Below are 23,630 nucleotides of genomic sequence, written 5' to 3' on the forward strand. Positions count from 1 at the left end.
GTAATGTCTTAGCTAAAATGATTGCCTGCAATCATCAAGCAGTACCTCTAATTAAATTTTGTTTAATCTTCTACATATAAACAGCCTTTTCTTGGAGCTGCCATCGTGCAATTTAGCAATAAAAACTGAGGGACTCTTAGTGTCTTCTCTTTTATGCAAGAGAACAGTTTACAACCTCGCCTTCTGGCAAAAGTCCAAGGTACTTCATGTGCCTGCCAAAATCATCCTGGAGTTTAAGCTGATCCAGCATAGCTCTCCACTTCCCATTTTAAACTTCTTTCTAGAGTTGCTGTTTTGTTGCTCAGTTGCCATGTTCCTTCTGAGGAGCAAAGGCATTTCAGCTTTGGGTAAATCAAGGTCTGTAAATGCAGGCAGTTTAAAAAAAAAATTTAAAAAAAAAAACAAAAAACTGAAAGGTGTGTTTAGATTCTTTTGGATAGAATTGTTATACAAATGCAAGATGAGCTGAGACAGCTACAAACTTTTGCTTATTTATTTATTTTTGTCCCTCCTAGTTACAGCCTGTAGGCCAGAAAGCTGACTCATTTAACTTCATGGTTGACACTGTCCTCAGCTGCCCGACTCAGGTAAATATCCCCATGTCGTGGAAGATGGGCATCAGGCAGCCGTACATACTTGTGTGGCCTGCAGACAGCAGGGGTTCAATATGTCTGGGGCAAGTTTGCTGAAAACTTTCCTCCTCTGCTTACCTCTGAATGAGCAGGTGCTATCAATGTACCTTCTCTGGTATCCCTCGGCTTTTTATTGTGCAGTGAATGCTGACTGAGAACATGCTGATTTACGTGTTTTCAGTTTTAGCCTAAACAAATGTGCCTTTCTTCATTAATACAGGCTCCATTAGTAGGGGACAAAACCATCTATGCAGTCTGTATGGCCTCTTTTGCAGGGAAGAGAGCACCATATAGTAGTCAATCGTTTATTCCCCTCTGCTGACATAGGTCAAGGTTTCTCCAGACCTTACATCAGTGTCTTTTGAAAGAATTAAACATCCAATAATGTTTAATAATTTGTGGAAAGCTTAAGAGAGGGGAATGTTAAACTGCTAATCAGGATATGGCATATGTCATTTTTGCCATAAGGTGCTAAACAAAAACTTGCTTCTGAATTTTAAAGTAAGGAGCATGGTTACAAAATATAGATACATCTTTTGCAGCTTAGACAATTACTTTTTTGGTGTTTATTGATGTCACTTGCTCTGGATTGTTCCATGTGTTTTTTGCCTAATCTCTCTCTCTCTCTTTCTCCTTTTTTTTTTTTTTTTTTTTTTTTTTTTTAATTTATTCTTTCTCCCAGGCTAAACCCTTCCTGGCAACATATAAAAATAGCAACTACACCAATCCAACTCCAACTGTGGTTCCCACCAGTGAGCCAGCAGAGGTAACTGTTGCATACTTTGCTGCATTTTAGACAAACTATGCAAAATGGTCCCTGTTTGGTGACTGTTCACACATCATCCTGAATTTAGAAATGCAATAACCTATTAACAGTTTTCAGACAGAGAAGTCTATCTTGCATTGCATTGTTTTCTATGTAAATAAAGGTTAAACTCTTCCCAGAAGGCAGACAAAATTAATTGTATCAGTCAGTGCAATTATATTGAAACTTTTCTCTACAGTAAGTCACCCAAGGTGCATCATTAACTCATCCCTAACAGTAGGGGAAGAGAACTTAGGATCCTGAGTACCCAAATGATCTGAGGACTCTTCTTGAGCCACTGTACTTCCATGCTCTCAAGTGTGCTCAACCTGTAGAGGGCAGTCATCTTATTGGATTTGCTGCCAGCTGCAGAGGAGGTGACGGGGATTGGTCCTCCAAAGGATTCACTTTCCATGATGACCGAGCAACTACCACGGGGCAGATTAAACAAACTGCAGAAACAAACTTTATGTAGGACTTGAGGAAATGGGGCAGTAACTTGCTCGTGACAAATGGTTGCAGGCACGCAGATTTTCTGCGAGGGTTGCTCTGTTTTGGTGATACAAGTATGGTTGGGGATGGCAGTCAAAGTGGACTGGGCTAGCTGGACGTACCAGGGGTCCTCATACCTAACTAAATTAAGAAAATCTCTGTGAGTCTTGAGGGTTGCAAAGAGCAACTGCTAATATGGTTTCAACGAGCCATAGTTTACAATGTTGAAATAGGATTTTTGTCTGTAGAGATAAAATTATAATTTTAATGGGTAATTCTTGCACTTACTGAATCTCAATGGCAATAGCTTTTGAAATGATAAAGTAAAGAAGCAGTAGAGAGAGTAAAAGAACAGCTTCCTCTCTGATCTAAAAATACTCTCAGCTATCCTTTCTAACTTCTGGAAGCATCCTTTAACTAGCTGTTGGATTGTAGAGCCTATTACACATTGTATAGGAGAACAGTCTTTCCCTCACTGTCATCTCTGCATTGTTGCTTACTACCAAAGAGCATGGGCAACATCAGATGCTTTTGCTGGTGAATCAAGATGTTTAGTGATATGTGGTTGACATCGTTTCATTAATGGTGGAATAAACATAATAGCTATGATATCTCCTACAAATGTATGGTAAAATCTAATTATTTAGAGGCTGACAGTTCTGTTTTCTGAAACATCAGAGGGTTCAAATTCTCTTAAAATGTTATGTTCACTGAAACAAGCAATTTTTGAAAGTTTTCAGGAGAAGAATAGGGAGGTACATAGAAAGTAGTAATAATGTAATAGATGAATATAATGTAACTTCTATTTACTTCTGTTTTCTTTGGATTTACATCTGGTATCTCTTTAGACAGTACTTCAGAACTGGAGACCCTACCTCCTAGATCATGGACAAAATCTCCAGGCTGTAGAGGAGGGAAAAAAATATATTCTTCTTATGGAACTGTTGTTATAAGCAGTATTTCTACATGATATGTTTTGGCTTTGATAAAAAAGATGTGTTTTGGCTAGAAAATGTCACCAAAAGTAATTGATGTTTGGACAGCATTCCACAAAGAAGAGGACAGACTGATCTTAGAGGTCTTTTCCCACCTAAAAGATTCTATGATTCTATGACTCTTCAGCTGTATAGGCACCAAAACAAGATCTATTTTTGAATTTGGTTTTGCCCTTTACTGTACAATTAAACGATATGTGTATTCCATGTTGTCTTTTAACCACAACGTGACACAATTCGATAAACTGTCATTTCAGAATTGGGGCAGTGACCTGTCTTGTTCAGAACAGACTCCATCCAGTCGTGTCCCAACATCAGGTGAGAGTGAACTCATGAGCTAAAATCCCAAACAGGAAAGATTTCACCTTTTTTTGTTTGTTTGTTTTTGTTTTTTCAAGATCAATAAGATCTTGAAACTGCAAATCCTAGGTAGAAAGTAAACAATGAAAGCTAATATATTTAACTTCAAAGCAGGAAAGTCCATCCTGCCATACGTGACAAGCTTTACAGCACAGCAGGTGTGCTCTCTGTGGATAAATACAATTATGTTTATCAAATCCATATATTATATATAGCAACATGTCAGATTAAAATTGCCTAGGTTGGTTAGCGGCTCAGCAGGTGTGATTTACCTGGCGAGCTGTGTCTGATAGAAAGCACAGTAGCAGTGCTGTTCATAACTGGGAGGTTTTATGGGCAGGTTGCTAATGGAAAGTATTGATCTATGACCCAAACCTTAGAAACCCTAAACGTATCTAATCCATTTTCACTCTTTTCCTACATATGAAAAGCTGTTTTAAAGCCTGTATTTCCTTGTTGGTTGAGTACACTGCTGCAAGCAAATGGCAAGAAGCTTTGCCTTTTGCCTTGTGGGTACAAAGAACTTGAGGCTCATTCTCCCTAAAAGTCTGTAAAAATACCATCAGGTTGGAACTAAAGACTTGGACCTTTATTCTGCTATTTATTCTGATAAAAAGTATTTTGAGTCAGTTATCATTAATCATGATTTTTCTCCTACCTCTTTCAGTACATGAGCTACAACCTGCTGACATCAAAGTCATTGGTGCACTGGGAGATTCCCTGACAGTAAGTACTGCGGTATTGCCAGGTTTAGAATGAGAAGAGTAAGTGTTGCTTTCTACCTATACACAGTTGTGTCAGGCAGAAAGCAAATTGCTTTGGCTTGGCAAAGCAAAGCTCATCTACCTGTGCCCCTTTGAGAACAAATAGCCTGAAGGGATCTGAGTGACACTGGCAATTGTGTAATCCAGTAATGAATAATTCAGGCCAGGACAGAAATGGGATCATATTCTCCATTGCACAGAATCTATTCAAGTGTTTTTGAAAAGGAAGAGGTCTCCCTTATAGTAACAGTATTTTCTGACATAAGAACAAGCAAGAGGCATTTTTCATGCAGTAAGAGGTCTTGCTGTAAATTCCTATGGAAATAACTGATAGCTGGCCAAAGTGCTTTTCTCTTGAGATAGTTCATCTCAGTATATCAGAATTTTGCTTTCAGCTGTTGCTTCCTGGATTAGGCACCTTTCAGTTTTAACTATGATGTATGCCATGTATTGAGAAATGCACGCGGGGAAAAAAAAATCATAGAAAAATAAAGGCCCCAGAAGAAGAATAACAGGAAATACTGCAGATCTGTACTTAAGTTTTTTGAGGAAAAAGTTCTGAAATTACACAGCACTACAGAATTGTTCTGGCATGGGATGAAGGCAAATATTGGTGTCAACATGAACTCTAACTCCTGAGCTAAACCTGTGCTCATTCTAGCAGCTTCAGCTCCTGTAGAGTTCAGAAGGAGTTGAATGGACTAGAGCCTTCAAATGGTCAGGCTTATCAACTGGCAGGTGTGCATGTCTTCACCTCCTCATTAACTCTGAAAACTGATTTTGGTGTTCCTGATGTAATCCTGGCTTCCTGCTTACTGAGCTTTGAGCTTTTCTTAGAAGACCTCAGTAATGATCCTGCAACCCTCCCTCCTATCCATGGCTACAACACTTAAAATTGATTGCTTGATTTCCTCCCCCTAGTGCACACATCTCTTCTTTAAATTTTCATTCTTCAGTATGTGAAATTTCTCAGAGATCCCTAACAATAAGGGCCAGACTGATGCTTGAGGACTTTGTCTCAACAGCTGAGCAAGGCAATTTTCACACTGCCATTATTCATGCAATTCTTATTGGATGCCATTGCTACAGGAAGGTGTGACATTTTTTGCGGGAAGTAGTACTGGCTGGGGCTGGGGGGAAGGACACAAATATGGTATTTATCACACAAGCTTACACATCCACACATTTGCACACACACAAAAAGTCTATTATAGCCAGCAGCAACACATACTTTGTACTTCATAACCATCCCTGGTGCAGAGGGACTGCAGCAAAGATCTGTCTTGGTCCACTAAGGCACTGATTTCTTCCTCCTGGTGTTTCCCAGAGGAGCCCTGAATGCAGTCAGTATTCAGGGCTGTATTGATACCATGAAGCTGTGGTTTAACCAAGAAAGCAGCTGAGCACAGCACAGTTGCTGCTTCTCCCCTCCTCTCTCTCCCCACCTTATGGGTTGGGGGAGAGAATTGAAAAAGGTTAAAGTGTAAGAACTTGTCTGCTGAAATAAGAACAGTATAATCAGAAAAGAAGGGGGGAAGAATAAATAGAACCCAAGCAAGTGATGCACAAATCAATTGCTCACCACCAGCCAACTGATGCCCAGCCATTTCCTGAGCAACAGCAACTCCCCACATATTTATTGTTCAGCATAACATAACATGGTATGGGGCATCACTTTGGCTCATTTGGGTCAGCTGTCCTGGTTACATCCCCTCCCAGCTTCCTGCACACACCTAGCAGAAAAGGCCTTGATTCAGTACAGTCAATGCTATTTTCACCCTAAAACACAGCACCATACTATCTACTATGAAGCGAATTAACTCTATCCCAGCTGAAATTAGGACACATGTCTTTCTGAGGAGTACAAACTGAAATTAAACCATTAATAAACTATATAACTGCAGGTGCTGACCTTGGTAGAAGTTTTTTTTTCTTTTTTTTTTTTTTTTCTTTTTTTAAGTTAAATAAGCTTCTTTTCCCAGTCCTGTGAGCACTCAAATCCATCACCAATTTCTTTGTTATGGTGGCTTTTCTTTATACTAAATAATAATAACAGTAAAGCTCACCCTGCAAGAAGACTGTTCTCAGTCTAGATGCAGTTGGAGATTAATGAAACGCTGAGCAATTTTGTCATGTCACTGGCTGGAAATGAATCTGTCCGACTTCCCAGCACCATTGCACAGTGAAAGCAATAGATATGCCAACGCGCTTATCTGTGTTGGCAAAAAAAGAGCCTGCCTACACCTCACTAAGTCTGTGTGTTAGACTAGCAGACTGGGTCTCAGAAGAGTAAAGTGGGTTTTGCACCAAAGATTTGTTTTCTTGGCAGATTAAAAGCCAGCTCCTCTACTGATTTATTTACAGCTAAACTGGCAGGGAATTTTTCATCAGTGTTTTTTCCTGGATTATTAAGTCTCTCAAAATCGGCTTTCTTCAGGAAATGCCAGAATGAAACATTTTCCATTAGAAAAATCCAAACAAATAGAAAGCTGTAGATGTTAATCTGGGTCCCCTAGGGTTGCTGAAACTAATATTAGAGTTGTAGTTCCAAGGCCATATGTCTTTGGCCTTACAGCCTGATGCCCTCTGGCTGGGCTGTATCTCTGATGCTCCAAGGTCTATTGACTAGATGAAATGCTTTTGAATATGAGGAGAAGGCCATGAATTTGAAGTGTAGGAGATGCAGGGCTGACTGGGGGCAGCGTATGTTGGTTAATGAGACCATGGAGCACTTATGCTATAACAGAGATATTGAAGAAAAAAATGTCTGTATGCAGAATAATGTTACCTTCAGCACTTTCATATCACATTGTCTCTCCTACCTAAGCTTGTAGCACCTTTTTCTTCTAGTATTTTATAAATGATTCTTTCCATCATTTCCAGACTGCTGTAGGAGCCCACTCAACTGACCTACAAACAGACTGGAGGGGACTTTCCTGGAGGTAAAAACTCTTCATTTCCTCTCTGGCATTTTTGTCCACAGACTCAGTTAAAAGTGCAGGTCACCTGGTTGAGTAGTTACATACTGAAAAAAAATGGAAATGAAATGTCCCATGCAAAGGGGTGTGCTGACACAGCTGTAGTAGCTAAATTCTACTTCTATCATACCAATTTCTCCCTGCTGAGAGTAAATATCGGGGTAGGGTAGGATGCAGAGAGTGATTGATTTTGCTGGCTAAGGACTTGAGGGAATCAGAACTGGAAGAGAAATGGAGTGATTTTTGTGTTGTTAGTTTTGTGTGCGTTTGCTTGTCTTATTTTTTTTAACCAGACCTGACTGCTACCAGCAGGCTCCTGTGCCCCCATCTGGCAGTACTAGATTATTAATATGAGTAAATTATCTCAACCTCCTACTAGTCCCTCCGGAATTTATTCAAAATATTGCTGCTGTTGTTGTGATTATCTAATACAGTGTCTAACACTAGAGAATCTGAGTGAGTGTGAATTGGCACAAACACGGTGAGAACACCGCATGCACATTCAGTGAATCACACAGACACAGAATTTTCTAGGTTGGAAGAGACCTCAAGGTCATCGAGTCCAACCTCCATCCTAACGCTAACAGCCCTCCACTAAACCATATCCCTAAGCTCTACATCTAAACGGCTTTTGAAGACTTCCAGGGATGGTGACTCCACCACTTCCCTGGGCAGCCTGTTCCAGTGCCTCACAACCCTTTCAGTGAAGAAGTTCTTCCTAACATCTAACCTAAAACTCCCCTGGCTCAACTTAAGCCCATTCCCCCTCGTCCTGTCACCAGGCACGTGGGAGAACAGGCCAACCCCCACCTCGCTACAGCCTCCCTTGAGGTACCCATAGAGAGCGATAAGGTCGCCCCTGAGCCTCCTCTTCTCCAGGCTGAACAAGCCCAGCTCCCTCAGCCGCCCAAAGATACCCCAAATATATTTGATTTGAAGATACCCCAAATATATTTGTGGTTACAAAGTGGGCAATGACATTATATATTAGAGTGGATATGAGCCTCCATGTCCACAGTAGAGTGGAAGGAAACTGCCTATTTCATGTAGGCAAAAGTACGTATGGTAGATAAGCAAGCATATGTTTATTCATCTTTCTTTTCTGCACCCTACCCCCACCCTAAATGTATATGCAAGCATAGACATGTCAGAGGGTCTGACAGAGGTGGTATAAGAAAGTATTGGCTTGTTACAAAGATGTTATTTGAATGGTAGATGCAGAGGCTTTTTTTCATAATCAACACTGCAGAATCCTAAATAGGTGGCTAATGAGCATTTAATGCAGTCTCTCTTCTATGCATAACTGCACACAAATGTAATTTCAACAAGGTCACATGGAGCAACATTGGTGAGGAAAAATGCCTTTCTCTGATGGGCATCCCAGCATGTCCATATGAAAAATTATTTCTCCGCTATGCTCAGTTCCTAGTTTGGCATAGTTTCTACCTTAGCTGAAACCCTGGTTGATTTAATCTGAAATCTCCTTTCAGTACTTCCCCTGAATTCCTACTTGTCCTGTGGTTTATATTCATAGTCCTGTTTGAGGTTAGTCTTTTTACCTTCCTGGGCTGCTACAGCAACATATGGTGACAGCAAGACAGATGGTTGCCGAACTAATCCTACTTTGTGATTCTGTTCTTTCCCTTTGTAGTATCGGAGGTGATGGGACCCTCGAGACCCAAACTACTTTACCTAGTGAGTATCTTGGAAAACTGATGTGAGTGTAAAGCAAGGGAAGTAATTACTCTGAAAGTAGTCCAAGCAGATGCTAGGAAACATCTGGAAATGATCACGCTTTCCTCCCAAACAGTGGGGGGTGCCCATCTGTTGTGGATACGAGCAGTTCATGAGAGTCACAGCTGAAACACAGACTGACCTTCCTAGCCGTAAAGCTGATTCAGCCCCTCCGCATCACAGGATCTGCATGTGATGGTTGCATCCTTTTGATAAAAATGATGAGGAGTAAATGTGCTGAAGGTGGCAGAAGTTCCTGGCCGATCTGTTCCTTCATTTCATTTTGTGCTTTCCAATGACTGACTGTAATGGCTGTGGGCAAATGAAGAGTTATGAAACAATTAGCGATCCACTTAGAAAAGATTGTTGATAAAGTTGTGGTTTCCTGGTGACTTCTTCCAGAGATTTTGAATTGGTACATCACATTGAAAAAAATCTAAAAATACTATAAATTTCTTGTCGTAGCATTGTGCGTAACTGATTCCTGTAGTTGCCATAGAAACCACTAAGTGGTCAGTGTGACTATAAATTAGAGGGGAATTGGTTCACAGTGGTTCTTCTATTTATACACAATCCGTGCTGTGGAGCAGTTTGAAAATACCTGACATTGTTGGTAATGAGATCTGATATGTAACATGACGAACATCATGTGTAAGGAAAAATAGAAAATACATTTCATTATGTATACAGCACTGTGAGACTCTGCAAAGAGGTTTCAGACAGCACTACAGACACAATAACAATAATAGTTTTCAGGCATCATGCTTCACTGCTGAGGGTTTCACTGAAGCCTGTAAACATGAATATAATTCACTTCTCTGCTATAAATATTATCTTAATGAGAAGCTGGAGGACCAGGAGGTAGAGGGCTGTATTTGGAGCATCTGCTGCTGTTACATGAAGGGAAGGAACCATGATTGCTTCAGCATTCATACTCAAGAATGGTGAATTCCCTGGGAGCTGTGTGATTTAAGGCTTGCCAGACCCTGGCTCCTCAAGGCCACAGGGAGAAATAATTTCGTACTGAAGTCTCCGAGGCAGGTGTGTCTATAGCAACAATGCTGGTTGTACTGTGGATGGTTGAACGTTACGTCTTCTCTTTTTAAGATATCTTGAAAAAATTCAGTCCAAACATCTTTGGCTTTTCCACTGGTAGCAGTAAGGAAACAGCTGGATTCAACGTTGCACAGAAAGGTGCCACTGCACGGTAAGTGCAACTGCGGCCAGGAAAGGGTAAAGCGGGTAGCAGAGAAATGATGGACTGGCAGATTATCTTTGAACTGTATCTTAAGGTTGAGTTAATGCTGATGGTGCTTACTTGTACTGTGCATGTTTCTGTGGTTTGATTACTGATTATATACTTTTAAATTCAGTATTTGGGGATTTAATTTTTAAGTTTTCTAAGTTAGAGACAAACTCCCTTTCTTCATTCGATCTTTGTGCAGAATTTCTGAGTCAGTGCCTTAGTTATGCTTCCTATTCTATTGGTACCTTTTTCTGCCCAGCCTTTGGTATGCAGCTCCTTGCTTCATTTTCAGGCTGTGTTTGTAATGAGAAAAAGTTCATGACCATCTCTCAGTTATTCCTTGACTTCTGGGAAACGTGCCCCAAACTAACAAATAGAGGCCCACTGCTACCCTAACGGCATTAAAAACTATCCTTGGTTTTAGTTCAAAGAGAGTGAGCAGCTGGGAATTGATTCCTCTTCCTTTTTGAAGGAAAACTCTGCTAGTCTGTTACGAACTCAAATATATAAAAGTTTGTATTGCACATGTTTTGCCTGCTCTATGGATACTCACAGAATGTTTCCAAGACTGCCTGTGACACCTCTAACAGTCATTAAATTTACTGCAAGAGAGTTTCAGGGTAGCTAGCAAAGCCTATGCAGCTACTAAATACCTCATGGGTGCCCTGAGCAAAGGCTCAGCACAGTCATTATGGCTCTGGGAGTGCAAATAATGTAGCCACATTTATGTAGCTGCTGGAAATAGGCAGGGCTCAAGCACAGTTGCATCCCAGTATGTCAGGAGCTCAAGTCTCCAGCTGGTGTCTCAGCATGGCTTGTGCTTTGCTCTGTGGGTGTTGCACCCTGCCTACAGCTGAGCTGGGAATCTCCAGCCCAGTGATTCCACAGTGTAAGCAATATCCTCCAGCATTGTGACAGGCTGTAGGAATTGAAGGCCAGGTCAGGAAAGCTGGTTAGGTGCCCAGCTTCTGTGTAAGCACCAGACTCCCCACACACACAACTAGAAAAGGAGTTATGCAGCTAAATGTCTCTGTACATGTGGGCATTCATGTTTTTCTCCAAACAAAATGCATTTAAGTGAGCTCTGAGATGTGTAGAATCCATCCCAGTTGCCCATCACTTGGCAGCCATCCTCACTGAAGCCCTTTTGGATCAGATTATTTGTGCTGCTGATGCTGCTCCATGGTCCTTCTACTTGCTCTTCCCTCTGAAGCATCACTTTCTCTGCACTGATTTCTGCTGCTCCTAAAGGTCCCTGAAGTGAGGAGTGGGAGAGCAAAACGATGATGTGCTTTCAGAGCATGCACCAAAACTGCTTCTGTCCTCTCTCTACAGCAATATGTCAGCCCAAGCACGTGAGTTGGTGGAGCTAATGAGAAGCAGCTCGGTAAGTGGACTGTTCCTTAGAAACATCATGGCTGGATATTTGGGCTGCCCCTCAGCGCTCGCGTGGTCTCTGGGAGATGACTAATTGATGGGACATTCGAGCAGTGATGAGTGCTTTACGGATGAAAGAAAAATCAGTGTCCTTGTCTCTGGTGTGCCAGGGACTAGTCATTACTATGAGGAGATTAAGATTTACCCATGCAAAGCCACACAGGTAGTGTGCAGACACACAGGGCAGAGACTAATCCTCAGGATGGGCTGAATCCCTGCCACGTCACAAGGTTTTTGGGGAACTGGCCAGGGGTCTAGTGTTGGAGACCAACCTTCTGTTGCTGCTGAGGGCTGCAAGGGGCACCCACCAAAAAGGCAGCTCGTTTTTAACAGAGTGCCAGGTGCTGTAGTTTGAGGTTTAGGAGGGAAATATGGGAGAAAGCTGAAGCTATCCTGCTCCAAGCGTGGGCTGAATTTGTCTGAGTGTCTGACTGGGTGTGATTTGTTGCTCCAGAGTATTCCCTGTAAGGGAATTTGAGTGCCTGGTGCTCCTTGGCTACGGCTGAATGGGAAAGGAAGGTACTGCATAAGCAGGATTTGTTAAAGCATGTGTCTCTGTGTGCCAGCACTGCTGATGGATGCTGCATGCTAGCCCCACTGTCAGTTACCAATTGTTTGGCAGAGTGAAGGGAGCTGGCATGGCTCTTCAGTAAAATAGTACATGGCTCTGGGTCTTTGTTGTATTCACTGCTTTTTGCACATCTTTAAAAGGAAGAGGGTTAACTTCGTGCCACACTTTTCCTCTTCATGAAAAGCTTTCTGAGCAAAGTGTTGGTGAAGGAGGAAAATTCGGAGTTATGGGTGATTCCCAGGCCCTTTCTCTATTTGTTGGGATCCTTTCGCAGATGTTTGTTATGTAAATGCACCGCTCTAAAAATAGTTGCCTTTGATTCCTTTCTTTGTACTGAAAGCTACAAAATGTTTTGATGAGATCCAGCTCTCAGCAGCGCCTATTGTTAGCTTGTGGTGACGTGGATGCTGCAGCTGCCCTTATATGAGCTCAGTGAAGTCACCGGCCTCCTGGACTCTTCTATTTTAATCTGCTCTGTTCCCTGGGGCACCCCTCTCCCCTCCTGGCTACAGGGGCAACATTTGCCCAGCTGGCAGGGATCCCCAGCGGCTCCAGTTCCCCAGCTCCCGTAGGTCATTCCAGCATCCCCTCCCAGCACTCTTTGTCCCCACGCTGCCCGCAGCGCTTGGCTGTGGCTGGCAAATGTCCCCTGCCTGTCCCTGACCCGAGGCTGGTATCTATTTCAGCACGCTTGCTGCCACAGACGCACGTCCTGTGCTCAGCCACCCTGACAGTCCTTGTCTGCCGGAGGGGATACCCTTCCAGAAGCCAAGGTGACTTGCAGCTAGGCTAGCAAATAACTCGCACGTAGCCCCAGACAGCCGCTTTTCTGCTGCTGTCTTAACTCAGCGTGCCTCTTTTCTGCTGGGCTGTCTGTACCCTCTGCATTTGCATCTGTAAATGTTACCTCTACATGCCTAAGCGATGGAAACTGAAATCTGTTTATTTTATGTGCCGCTAGGAAATTAACTTCAAGGAGGACTGGAAGCTGATCACTATCCTCGTTGGAGGCAATGACCTGTGTCAATACTGCTTTGATAAGGTTTGTATCTCTGAAGCAGGCATGCTTGTTTGGGTGCTTGGCAGGTGACCAGCCCTGGAAATTTAACCTTTCTCTCCCTCTGTGAGCCAAAGCTCCTCTTGGTTTAAAAAGCACTTAGGACTACTGCTCCTTTCATCTGTATTGTATCAGCAAGAAGTGCACAGCTTTTAATTTTGGGGCACCATAGCTCCAGAGTAATGCATTATTTAAGAACCATCCATCTTCCCCATATTGAACAAAGATATAAACTGAAGAGCTCTTCCAGCTCAGCTGGACAAAGTAATCAAGACAGCGTGGTGTCTTTGGTGTGTTGTTATGGGGACACAAGTGAAGCTTTATTCTGGGAAGTGCCTCCATGTAGTTATTACTGGGGATGCCCATTTCTCACTTCAGAATGACACCAAATGAAATACCATCAGTTTATAGTGAAAAAGATGTCTTACCTCACTGCCAGCAGCCATCCCCTCTGAGAAGGTTCCCATAACACAGGCTATGAGGGCCTGGGCCCCAGCTCATTGAGATAATTGGGGATCGTTCTCTCAGTTATGGTCAGTTTCCTTTAGAAACTGACCATAGAGACTGCTGTAGGCATTCTTTGGCCCCCATGGCTGCACCTCTATAACTACACTCACAAAGTTGTTTTGCCAATGGGTTTTGTGGGGTCTGGCTGCCTTCATATCAGTTTCCCCAGACTGGAAGTTTAAAAACAAAAACAAAAACAAAGCACCAACAACAAAAAAGCAAACCCAACAAACCGTGAAATGTATTGCTCTGATCGTAATGTGGTCTGGGTCCCATAAAAGACAACATGAAATCTGAAGAAGTTGTTTATGGAGTGATTAATCAGGGAAAGACTCTGCCCACAACTATTCTATACCTCTGGATTTTCTGCAGAGATTAAGTGAATACATTAGTGCCGTGGAAATACAAGCACTATCAACCTCTGTGCACGTGGCCATAAACCTCTTGATCCAAAAATATATCTGCCATCAGAAGGAGAAAGGAGCACTGAGTTGGTATATCTTCCCATGGGACACCTCGCTACTAGACAGTCTATGGACTCAGCTGTTCAGATAAAACAGTTAAACTTCTTAGTTACTAAATGAAAACTGATCCAATTTTATTTTGATTTTTTTAATTACACAGGAAACCTATTCAGTGCAAAACTATGTAAAGCACCTCCAAGACGCTCTGGATGTTTTCTACGATGAGGTAAACTTTTAAGATACCCTAGCAAGCTATGTTCCTGGCAAGCACCCTGGTGTTTTTCCTCAGCTCTGATAGACTTGCAGTGATTATGTTTCATACGAGGTTATCTTCCAAATAGCTGGAGCCATAATGCAGCACTAAGGAGCAACCTAACAACTTGTGTTAGACAATACCCTGGACAGTGGGCTGCAGTTTTAGGAAAAATGTATTGCATGGTCTATTTGCCATGGACCGAGCATATCCCAGCCTTACTGCTGGTTCTGCTGGCTAAACCAACTGTGCAAAGTCTCATTTACCCTAGAGAAAATGAAAATGCCCCAGGGAGTGAAGCAGCATTTCAGCTAGCTTGTGCTAGCTGCCAGGGATTTTTTGGCTGACATCCACTATACGTCTCCTTCCCGCTCCCTTTATACATTACCCTTGCGCATGCCATTGGTTGCAGCCAGTGGAGTTTGCACTGACTCACTGACCTGCGGATGGCACTTGGTTCTCGCTTTGTAGTGGTATCATGTTCTCTGACTCGGTATGTCTGTTTATTATAATCCCTGCAGCTTCCAAGAGTCTTTGTCAACATGGTGGAGATACTGGAGATTTCTGGGCTGCGTCAGATCGCAGCAAGCTCTTCAGAGTGCGCTCTGACAGCAATGTAAGTGAGCAGAACAGGTCTTCACCTTTAAAGTGCTTGGATTTTTTTTTTTTTTTTTGGTGTGTTTTTCTTTTCTGATCAGTCCAAACTGCCACTACAGTAAGATAGCCACACTGAGCTTTCTGAGCCATTTTTATTGCTGCCCTTAGATGAGTAACACCAGTTCGCATTGACTTTCTATTACTTCTTCCAATACTTCAGCTAAAAGGCATGCACCTGTAGATTGCAGTCAGTCGTCGCTTTTCTTAGCTCTAAGGCAGCATATCACAGCATAAATCACTATACAATTGCCATAGCACTGCACTTCAAAGCCATTTTCACCTAGCTGTTCACTGCTCAACAGCTCAGGCTGACATCCCTGACGCCTCTCTTTGCATTCAGTGCTGCATCACCTGTGGTGCAGGCTGGGCTGCAGTGCACAATGCATGACCAAGAGTTCCTTTTCCCACCAAATGGAGGAAGCCAAAATCTCAAAGACAACTGAGGGAATAGATTTAGAAATTAGCAGCACCTTCAGAGGAGTCAGCACAGACATAAAAAGGATGTTTAGTCTAGCAGAGTAAGGTGTAACAGACCAGTGGTTGGAAGCTGGTGCCTACTGAATTCAAATGAAGTAAGGCACGGATTTTTAATAATAGAGTTGACAAACTGCTAGAACACACTAGAGGGGAAATTAGTGAATTGACTGTCTTGCTTGATGTTTTCATATTAATGCTAGGCACCTTCTTAGAGGATGTATTTCAGTGAATTACAGGTTATTACCTCTTGGTCTAGGGGTAACAGAATGAAACAAAGTAGTCTGAGGAGTCAGATCATGTGAACAATTTATCTTTTTTACCTTTAAACCCCCAGATTTCTGAAATTCTGCTGGATTCATTATGTAGTGTTATTTTTTTCATTGGAAAACATGATATGCTGCTAATGTGTGACATAAGTGCGTTTACCTGATTATTAAGAGTTGTGAGTCTTGCATCTCTTACTGTCTGTGACAAGTGTTCCCTGAAAACTAATTCAATAAGAACTTTTTTTCTGAAGTATCTGTCCTTCCGTAAGTCAACAAGGAGGATCTCTCTCTGCATGTAAACTTTGAGCAGTTATTCTGAGATTCTTGAACAGACACATTGCTGAAACACTGCATATACTACTCTGGGTTGGCTTTAAATTTTTGTATTTCTTTCATTGAAGGAATATTTGCCCGTGCTTCTTAAACCCCAAGGAAAACTCCTCTGAACTACAAGAAATTAAGAGAGTTAACAGAGATTTTCAGGTAACACCTTGATTCTGTAACTGGTCATCTTCTATTGTGTCTCATATCTCTTATTTCACTCCTCTTCCTCTCACACATCCTCAGAACTGAGAGGGGTGACTTGGAAATAGCTCGGCTACAGTTTAATTAAAACCCTAGCCTGCTAGCTGGCTAGCAGCAGTGCAAGTCTTTGCTGCCTTATGATTTGAGCTCAGTTCTGAGATGGCAGCAGATTGAAACCAGTTTTGTTTCCAGTTGCTGTTTGGACAGCTGAAAAGGAGTTACTGATGACGGCTGTTTTGTTGATACGTGTCTGTTATGAATCCATTGAACAGCTCACATGAATTAACATGCCACTGCAAGGATGACAAATGACCTTGCGTCAGCTCTGTTGTCATAACTCTTAGCAAAGAAAATGAACTAAACTAACCTGATATTCCTTTCTTTTGGCATGGGCTAAGAGTTAGTACACAGATAGCTTACCATGGGTCAGCTTGCTATCCGAGAGTTAACTTTTCGTAGCCTCAGGGTTTAAGATTCACTCAAATTTAACAAAGGCTGTAAGTAGACACTGGAGCAGAAGATTTTTCTATCATTATTCCTGTGAATACAAGGATTGCTCTATCAGATCACAGTATGTTCTCCACTCCTCCATTCTGTCTCTGGCAGTGGCTGCTCAAAAGGTCCATATTGGAAAACATGGACCTTAAACATTCGTATAAACCTATCCAGGGGAATGTTTTCCTTAGCTAAGGGAATGGGTCTAGAACTGTTCTGAGACATGACCAGGAGCCTTAGAGTTTATAACCATAAGCTGGAAAGTAATAATTATATGTTTTTATTATCTATATGAATGTCTGTGCCCATAGTTTTCAAAAGTAACAGGTGATTTTCAATGTTTATGCATTATTTTATTTCAAGCACACCTTTCTGAAAAATTAAACATGCTTTGAACGGCTCAAGTTGGCATTCTGAACTCATCCTTCACTTCTAAAAATTTTGGTCATACTCCTTTTTCTAATTCTCTGTAAACTTTAATCTTCTTGTGCTTGTGAAGCACTGATTTCAATAAGTGAGGTATGAAATACATTTTTTGCCCCCCAATTAAGCAACTTTACATTTCAAATTATCCTCATTTCTTTGCATTTTACTCATGAAAATCTCTTCCAAATTATTTTCTTTGCCATTCTCTGGAAAGCTTAGTCCTATTCAGCTGGATTTGTACTAATGAGCTATGCTTACCTACATTGAAAGAAGTATGATATGCATGTTTTTATGATAGCTGATAAATGGTAGATGAGCCTTGCGAGTTACTTTTCTGTTTCTAACTTTGCAACTCCATACAGGCTGAAGCCTTACAGCTGGTCAACAGTGGTCGGTACGAACAGCGTGAGGACTTTGCAGTTGTTGTGCAGCCATTTTTCCGAAACACCGTGTTGCCCTTGGATAGGGTGAGTCCCATTTTTCTTTCCCATCATGCAAGGACCAGTGTCTTGATTTCTACATCAGTAAGATCCATAAGGCAAGGACTGTTTTTTCTTCCTTAGCAGAGTCTAGCAGCACACAAACGTGTGCAGTGGCCACACAAAATGTAGGCCCCCTCTAGTTTCATCTGAATTGCATGTTCCCTTTTGCTTCCGCTGTTGGAGGGCTTAGTTGGCCTTCACCACAATCTTTTTCCAATTTAGGTTTTTGTATATGTTCAGATTACCTTCACATGGAAACCAGCACATGGGGAAGTACGCTTTATCCCTAGCTCACCCAAGGCTGGAAAAAGCAAGCAGCCTTTGAAGTCAAAGGCTGATTCTCCCTTCTTTTCTCCAGCTCTAGCATTGCATGTTCTCTGTAGTAAAGGACAAATTCTCAGCATGAATCCTGGTCAAAACTATTCAGTTTTACATAATACTTATTTTGTCATATCATCCCTGTTTTGTTCTGCCAGCCTTCAAGTCCAAAGAATGGTTATCGTTTTGACAGTGATTGGGCAGATCTTCCCTAAGACAGACATTTGCCTCAGCTGGATAAACCCACAGTTTTTGATGTTTCCTGAAATTCAGCACAAGTTTCAACACCTGAAAGATTTTAAGCCTGTGTCTGAATTGTGGAAGTTTAACAAGCGAAAATAAGCAATCAGATTTTTTTTAAATAATTCTGTTCAGTGCGGAGCATTGCTCGATGGCAGGGTCAGCATAAGAGCTGTGAATATTGGTATAATGACAAGTCTAGATTTGTTATCGAAATTGCAGTGTGAAATTGAGCAGGATGCATTACACAAAAGATCTCAAGATGTGGTAATCTGCCCACAGTTAGAAGCACCAAACTTCATCTGCATTGTCAAAACATAAGCATATTGCCTTTAGGAAGATACCAAAATTGTAAAGGGGTACGGCAAGTTCAGTGCACTTTTTGGATACACTTTTAGATATTGTCAGGTCTCAAAGCTTAAAGTGAGCTTAAAAATGTATTTTGCTTTTATTACAGGATGGCAAACCAGATCTGAGTTTCTTTGCTGCAGACTGCTTTCATTTCAGCAGAAAAGGCTATGCTGAGATGGCTATGGCTCTCTGGAATAACATGGTAAGTGGCTACAAAGCAGATCCCCATGTGCTTGGGGTAGGAGTCCCAACAAAAGGTCATGAGAAAAGTGTCCAAAACAAAACAGTGAGCATATCAGTTTTGTTTCTTGCTAACAAGAGGAGGACTACTGAACTTGAGATCCTTCTCAGTCTGCATTGCTTGGGAACACAACCCAAGGCAATTTAAAAAAAAAAAAAAAAAAAGTATAAGCTGTTGCTCATTAAAAAAACTGTATAAGCTGTTGCTCATTCAAAATGAGAAACCCTGAGAGCTTCAACGTACTCTGGAGAAAAATTCCCTTTTGATTTTGTAATTAATATGCACTAAAGCAAAAATCAGCCCAGTTAAACATGCAGTCCTGCAGCTTCCTGAAAATGTCTGTTGAATGAGCTTGCCTTTCTTCGGTGAAGTCTGTTAGATTTATTATGAAAACAAACAAGTGATTTAATTTTTGCTGCCATTAATAGTGTGGACATGTTGTACCACCCACTCTAATATCTGAGGCAGTTCTAGCAGAGTCACTGAAACTAATGCAGGACTGAAATCATACCTATGATTCCTCTACTTGCAGTCACATTCCTTCTGCTGTTTTAGGGGAAATGGTAACTTTTGAGTAGTGCTGGCACAGTGTGTAAGAGGCATATGCTGGACTCGATAACTCCACGGTAACAGTCACTTTTGGAACTATGTTGTTTCCCATAGTGGAAGGAAGACTATGGCATTTTCATGCCACGGGGACATTTCCTCCTCTTGTCTTACAAACAGCACTTCCCAAGCACACTGTGCAAGCAGAAATGCAGTATCCTGGTTTGTGCAAGAAACAGGCATAAATGGAGGAGAATTTCTTTTCACTTTACTTAAAAGTTTGAGCAAGATAAGAAACTTGGAGCATATTCCAGAATGAACTTCAGCATAAGGGCTGGGAAATCCAGGGCAGAAATCTATGCAGTTGCCCAGTCCAGCATATGAACTGTAGGTCCAGGGTTACAGAAAACAGTACATGCACTTGTGCTGAATAATAGATTTGTACACACTCCGCCAATTTGCCTGTTTTTCTATGTCAGGCTTCACTGTCTGGTACTCCAGCTGATGGCAGCCTGGTAGGCTTCATAGCTTTAGCAGGGCTGACAATGGCCCAGAAACCTCTGGCAAATGCAACCAACATCCAAATTGTGCATGGCTGCAAGTCCAAGGAGAAAGAGGCAGTACCTGGGCATATGGTAGCCTTAAAGTGGGTTTGTTGCCACATGGTGTTCCTGTCAGCCATTACTCATTCCTGAATCACGATCAGTCCTTTTTCTAAGCCACTGGAGTTTTATTCTGTCCAGACTGTCACTCATTTCCTACGCACATAAGAATATTGACACAGCTTTCTATTGGGTAGTGGAGATTGGCTTCTTACTAATGCAAAGTACAACTATTCAATCCACAGGGCTCTGTCGATTCGTGTTGATTGGACTATTCCCTAGTTAAATCTAGTTCTTATAACACATCCTGGCTTTTCATTTGCTGTCCATGCACAGAGAGGTTGTGCAAGCTTACTGTGAGGCTGTATTGTTTTTCAGTTCCCTGAAAAGCTCAGCAAGCAGTAGGCTTATGGCCAAATGACATGGATTCTTGTCAGTACACACAAAGGGCCAGACTGTGCCTGGCCACTGCGTGGGTATGCATGGGTGAGGATGGCTTAGGAAGCTTCTCCCTCACCCTGGAGATCTCTGCCCTTCCAGCCTCATGCAAAGCAAACCATGCTCCTGCTCTCTGAAGTCAGAAAATGCTGTAGTCTTAACAGGTCCCCTTTGGTTGCAAATCCACCTCATCGGTCCCCTGGCCCAGGAGAAGAGCACACAGACAGCATGTTTAGTTTGTGTTAAGCCACCACGTTTGCTACATGCCCTTAGAAGAGCCATGTGTTTCTTCAAGAAATTGTTCTGTACACTCAGGGGCTCGAGGGTGCTGTCATCTTCAGAGCTCAGAAGTTAATGCTGCTCCTGAGGTACAGATCACAGAGCTGAAGTGGGGGAAAAAAAAAAATAAAAATAAAATAAAAAAAAAAAGCTCGCTGCAGAATTTTGCATCATATCATCCTTTGCCTGCTCTATGCCAGACTCCTTACCAAGGGGTCTATCATGGGCAGCATTACAATTACCTACAAATAAGCAGTGAGACAGAACATTACAGGAGACGAACCACATATCTTACAAATAATCACACTGGAATTTGAGCTGTTCACTTTAAGGTGCAATAAGACTACCAAATTCGGTCTCCACAATATTAACTAGCAGGCAGGGCAAATGATTAGGACTCCTGAGTCCAGCAGGACCCCAAGGCAATCAGCATAACCTGGCACTGTTTTTTGTTCTCATCTTCTCTGAACTTCCTAGCTTTCTTCCCTTCTCCAGTCATATTTTTAATACGTAAGGCACCAGACCCTGCATCTTGCATTGGTTCATCTCTCTCCTTTGATTTTTTCAGTCTCTGTTTCTATTTTGTATTACCAGACGAGAGAGAGGAAGTATTCCCAGTGTTTCCGTATGGGAATCTGATTAGTTGGAATTTTTCCGCACATTGTGTTGGGTTTGTCAGGGTGTTGTTTCTCTCCAGCATGCAGCTGACACTTCAATCACCTGAGAACAGTAGATGTGAATATACAGGGCAGCAGAAGCAACAGCAGCCCTCTGCACTGTATTCCCAGAACTGCTGGATGACAATTCTGCAGTCCTCTACGGGCCAGTCCTCAAGTCATTACTTCAAGCATGTCCATACACAGTTGTAAACACTTCAGTTAACGTGACTGATCAGGCTCCTACTTGTTAGCTTAACTATGGTAACGGATGGCATGTGGAGTCCTTGCCAACCACAGATGTTGTGCCATTAGCCTGGACATATTTTACTTTGCATTTGAAATGGACTCAAAGTGAGCCTATGTTCGGTTAATGCAGCTTTGCTGACAACTGATGATACAAAAGGCTCTGTTTAATTCACTTCTTGCAGTCTTGTGAACTTAGCCTTAGCTAGAACTCCCAGGGAATTATTTGTCTGAGTGAAGGCTGCAAAGGTTGGTACTGTCTTATCCCGTCTCTGTAACTCTGCATCGCTTTTGGAGCTGCTTCCACCACCATGACACCTAGGCATCTTTCTTTCAGTACTGTGCTTCTGTCATGTGATTGTTTTCTTTTTGTGGTTTATACTGTCATTTGAGATGTCTGTGGCAGTCCTGGGCACATAGTGAACCACTTTGTTTTGGCAGAGTATGTGCTAGTAGGTTATTTTCTCCTACACTTAGTGCAAAAAGAGGAAAGGCTTCTCCTGTTCCTTGCTTCCTGAGGGAGTTTTTCTGCAGACTGTACATCAGATTCTCAGTGTCTTTAGTTCATCAATATTAAAATGTTGGGAAGCTTTCCTGTTATGCACCTTCTCCCGCACTTCTTCATTGATGCAAGAACCTAAAGATTGGATGAAAAGTTGTAGCCACCCAAGTCAGGAAACCAAGGAGAAAAAAACTCATTGTTTACTATTGTTTTTCCCTTCCTCAGATGGAGCCAGTTGGTGAAAAGCAGACTTACAACAACTTTACCTATGACAGATCAAAACTCAAGTGTCCAACCCCAGTAAGTAAAGGCCGAGAGGCCAGCCCATACTCTCCTTTGTCCATTTTTATTTTTCTTCTTATGGATAACTTTTTTTTTTTTTTAAGAATATCTTTGTGAAGGTTTTAAATAGCAAAAATATGCTCCTATTTTGTTACATGTTGGAAATTATACTGAGGATTCAATGCAAAAGAATTATCCTTACTGCAGTGGAAAGCCTCTACTTTAAGCCGGTTTTAATGAGTCTACATACTTCCATTTGGTTGCCTGAAGCAAACAGATTTGGAAATGATGCCATCAGTGCTGTTTCTGGACTGGCTTCTCCTTTTTTTTCTTCTAGGAACTTTCAGGCAGTAGGGCAGGAAATAGCTTGAGCTAAGACAGAAGGCAGAAACAGCTGACGGTCTGTCTAGAGACTGACAGTTTGCATCTCTGGGAGGGGTGATGGTATATTGTCTGAACGCTGCCTGCCAAGTGGTCAGTAAAACCTTTGATCTCCCTTTGTAGGAGAAACCCTTTCTTTCCACGGTGAGGAACAGTGGATTCAGGAATTCAGTGCCCGACTCGGAGAAAACTGAGCCTTCGGTGCCCTACTGGGCTGTCATTGTGGCAGCGGTAGCTGGAGTCCTGGTGGGTTCTGCACTCATCTGGGCTGTGTCAAGAAGAACCAAGAGACACCGACGAGAGACTGAAACAGAAAAGAACATGAAAACAACGTCTCTGTAAAGCAAGTGGAACAAACATCTGGTTCTGCTGAGGCTGCTCTCTGGTGTGACACAGAGACCAGCATCATAAAAAAAAAAAAAAAAAAAAAAAAAAAGGTTGGACATTAATTGAGCTTCTTGGTTAGCCAAGGGATTTGGGGGCCCAATACTATTGATCAGAAATGCACTGTGGGACTTAGCTTCTGCAGGTCAGTGAAGTGGGCAATGCCATTCAAAGTGTTAAAGCTTTTTGATTCCGAGATGCAATTCTTGGTTTCATAAATATTACATAGGCTGACAATTGCTTTCGTGAAGCAAGAAAACTTGTTCATGTACCTTGGCACCTTATTTGCACATCTGCCCTTTTTTCCTCATAAAACTCTGTATATAAAATGTTAGATTCAAGTCCATGATTGTAACCTGGTGTTCCTTAATACCAAAGTAAGTGCAATAAAGGAAAACAGCAATTTCACATATTAGATTCCAGCAAGACTGTTGAGTTGAAGGAGCTAAGTTCATTCTACACAGGAAAATACCATGCCATGGAAACATCTTCAAGCAACTTCTAAGCAACCCAGAACATCCATGTAGCATCTGTGGTGCAG

General features: G+C 42.0%; 1 protein-coding gene across 1 annotated transcript; it reads left to right on the plus strand.

Annotated features, from left to right (window-relative positions):
* The first annotated feature begins 312 nt into the window (after window positions 1–312).
* Window positions 313–23,403, plus strand: PLB1 (phospholipase B1). Its single transcript, XM_032183815.1, has 17 exons — window positions 313–357; window positions 516–587; window positions 1,315–1,398; window positions 3,182–3,242; window positions 3,952–4,010; window positions 6,932–6,990; window positions 8,678–8,721; window positions 9,868–9,967; window positions 11,342–11,393; window positions 12,976–13,056; window positions 14,203–14,268; window positions 14,817–14,911; window positions 16,097–16,178; window positions 17,504–17,608; window positions 18,639–18,734; window positions 22,268–22,342; window positions 22,829–23,403. Exons 2-17 carry the CDS (start codon window positions 555–557, stop codon window positions 23,045–23,047), a joined length of 1,311 nt encoding a protein of 436 aa, XP_032039706.1. The 5' UTR covers window positions 313–357; window positions 516–554; the 3' UTR covers window positions 23,048–23,403.
* Window positions 23,404–23,630: the final 227 nt, after the last annotated feature.

Source organism: Aythya fuligula, chromosome 3 (assembly GCF_009819795.1).
Source record: "Aythya fuligula isolate bAytFul2 chromosome 3, bAytFul2.pri, whole genome shotgun sequence".
Lineage (NCBI taxonomy): Eukaryota > Metazoa > Chordata > Aves > Anseriformes > Anatidae > Aythya > Aythya fuligula.

What these genes read in the sequence shown, in the direction of transcription:
- PLB1 (XM_032183815.1), top strand. Translation starts at nt 555, where the DNA reads ATGGTTGACACTGTCCTCAGCTGCCCGACTCAG. An exon ending in CCACCAGTGAGCCAGCAGAG is followed by an intron (nt 1,399 to 3,181) that starts GTAACTGTTGCA and finishes CTGTCATTTCAG; the next exon opens with AATTGGGGCAGTGACCTGTC. An exon ending in TGGCTCTCTGGAATAACATG is followed by an intron (nt 18,735 to 22,267) that starts GTAAGTGGCTAC and finishes TCCCTTCCTCAG; the next exon opens with ATGGAGCCAGTTGGTGAAAA.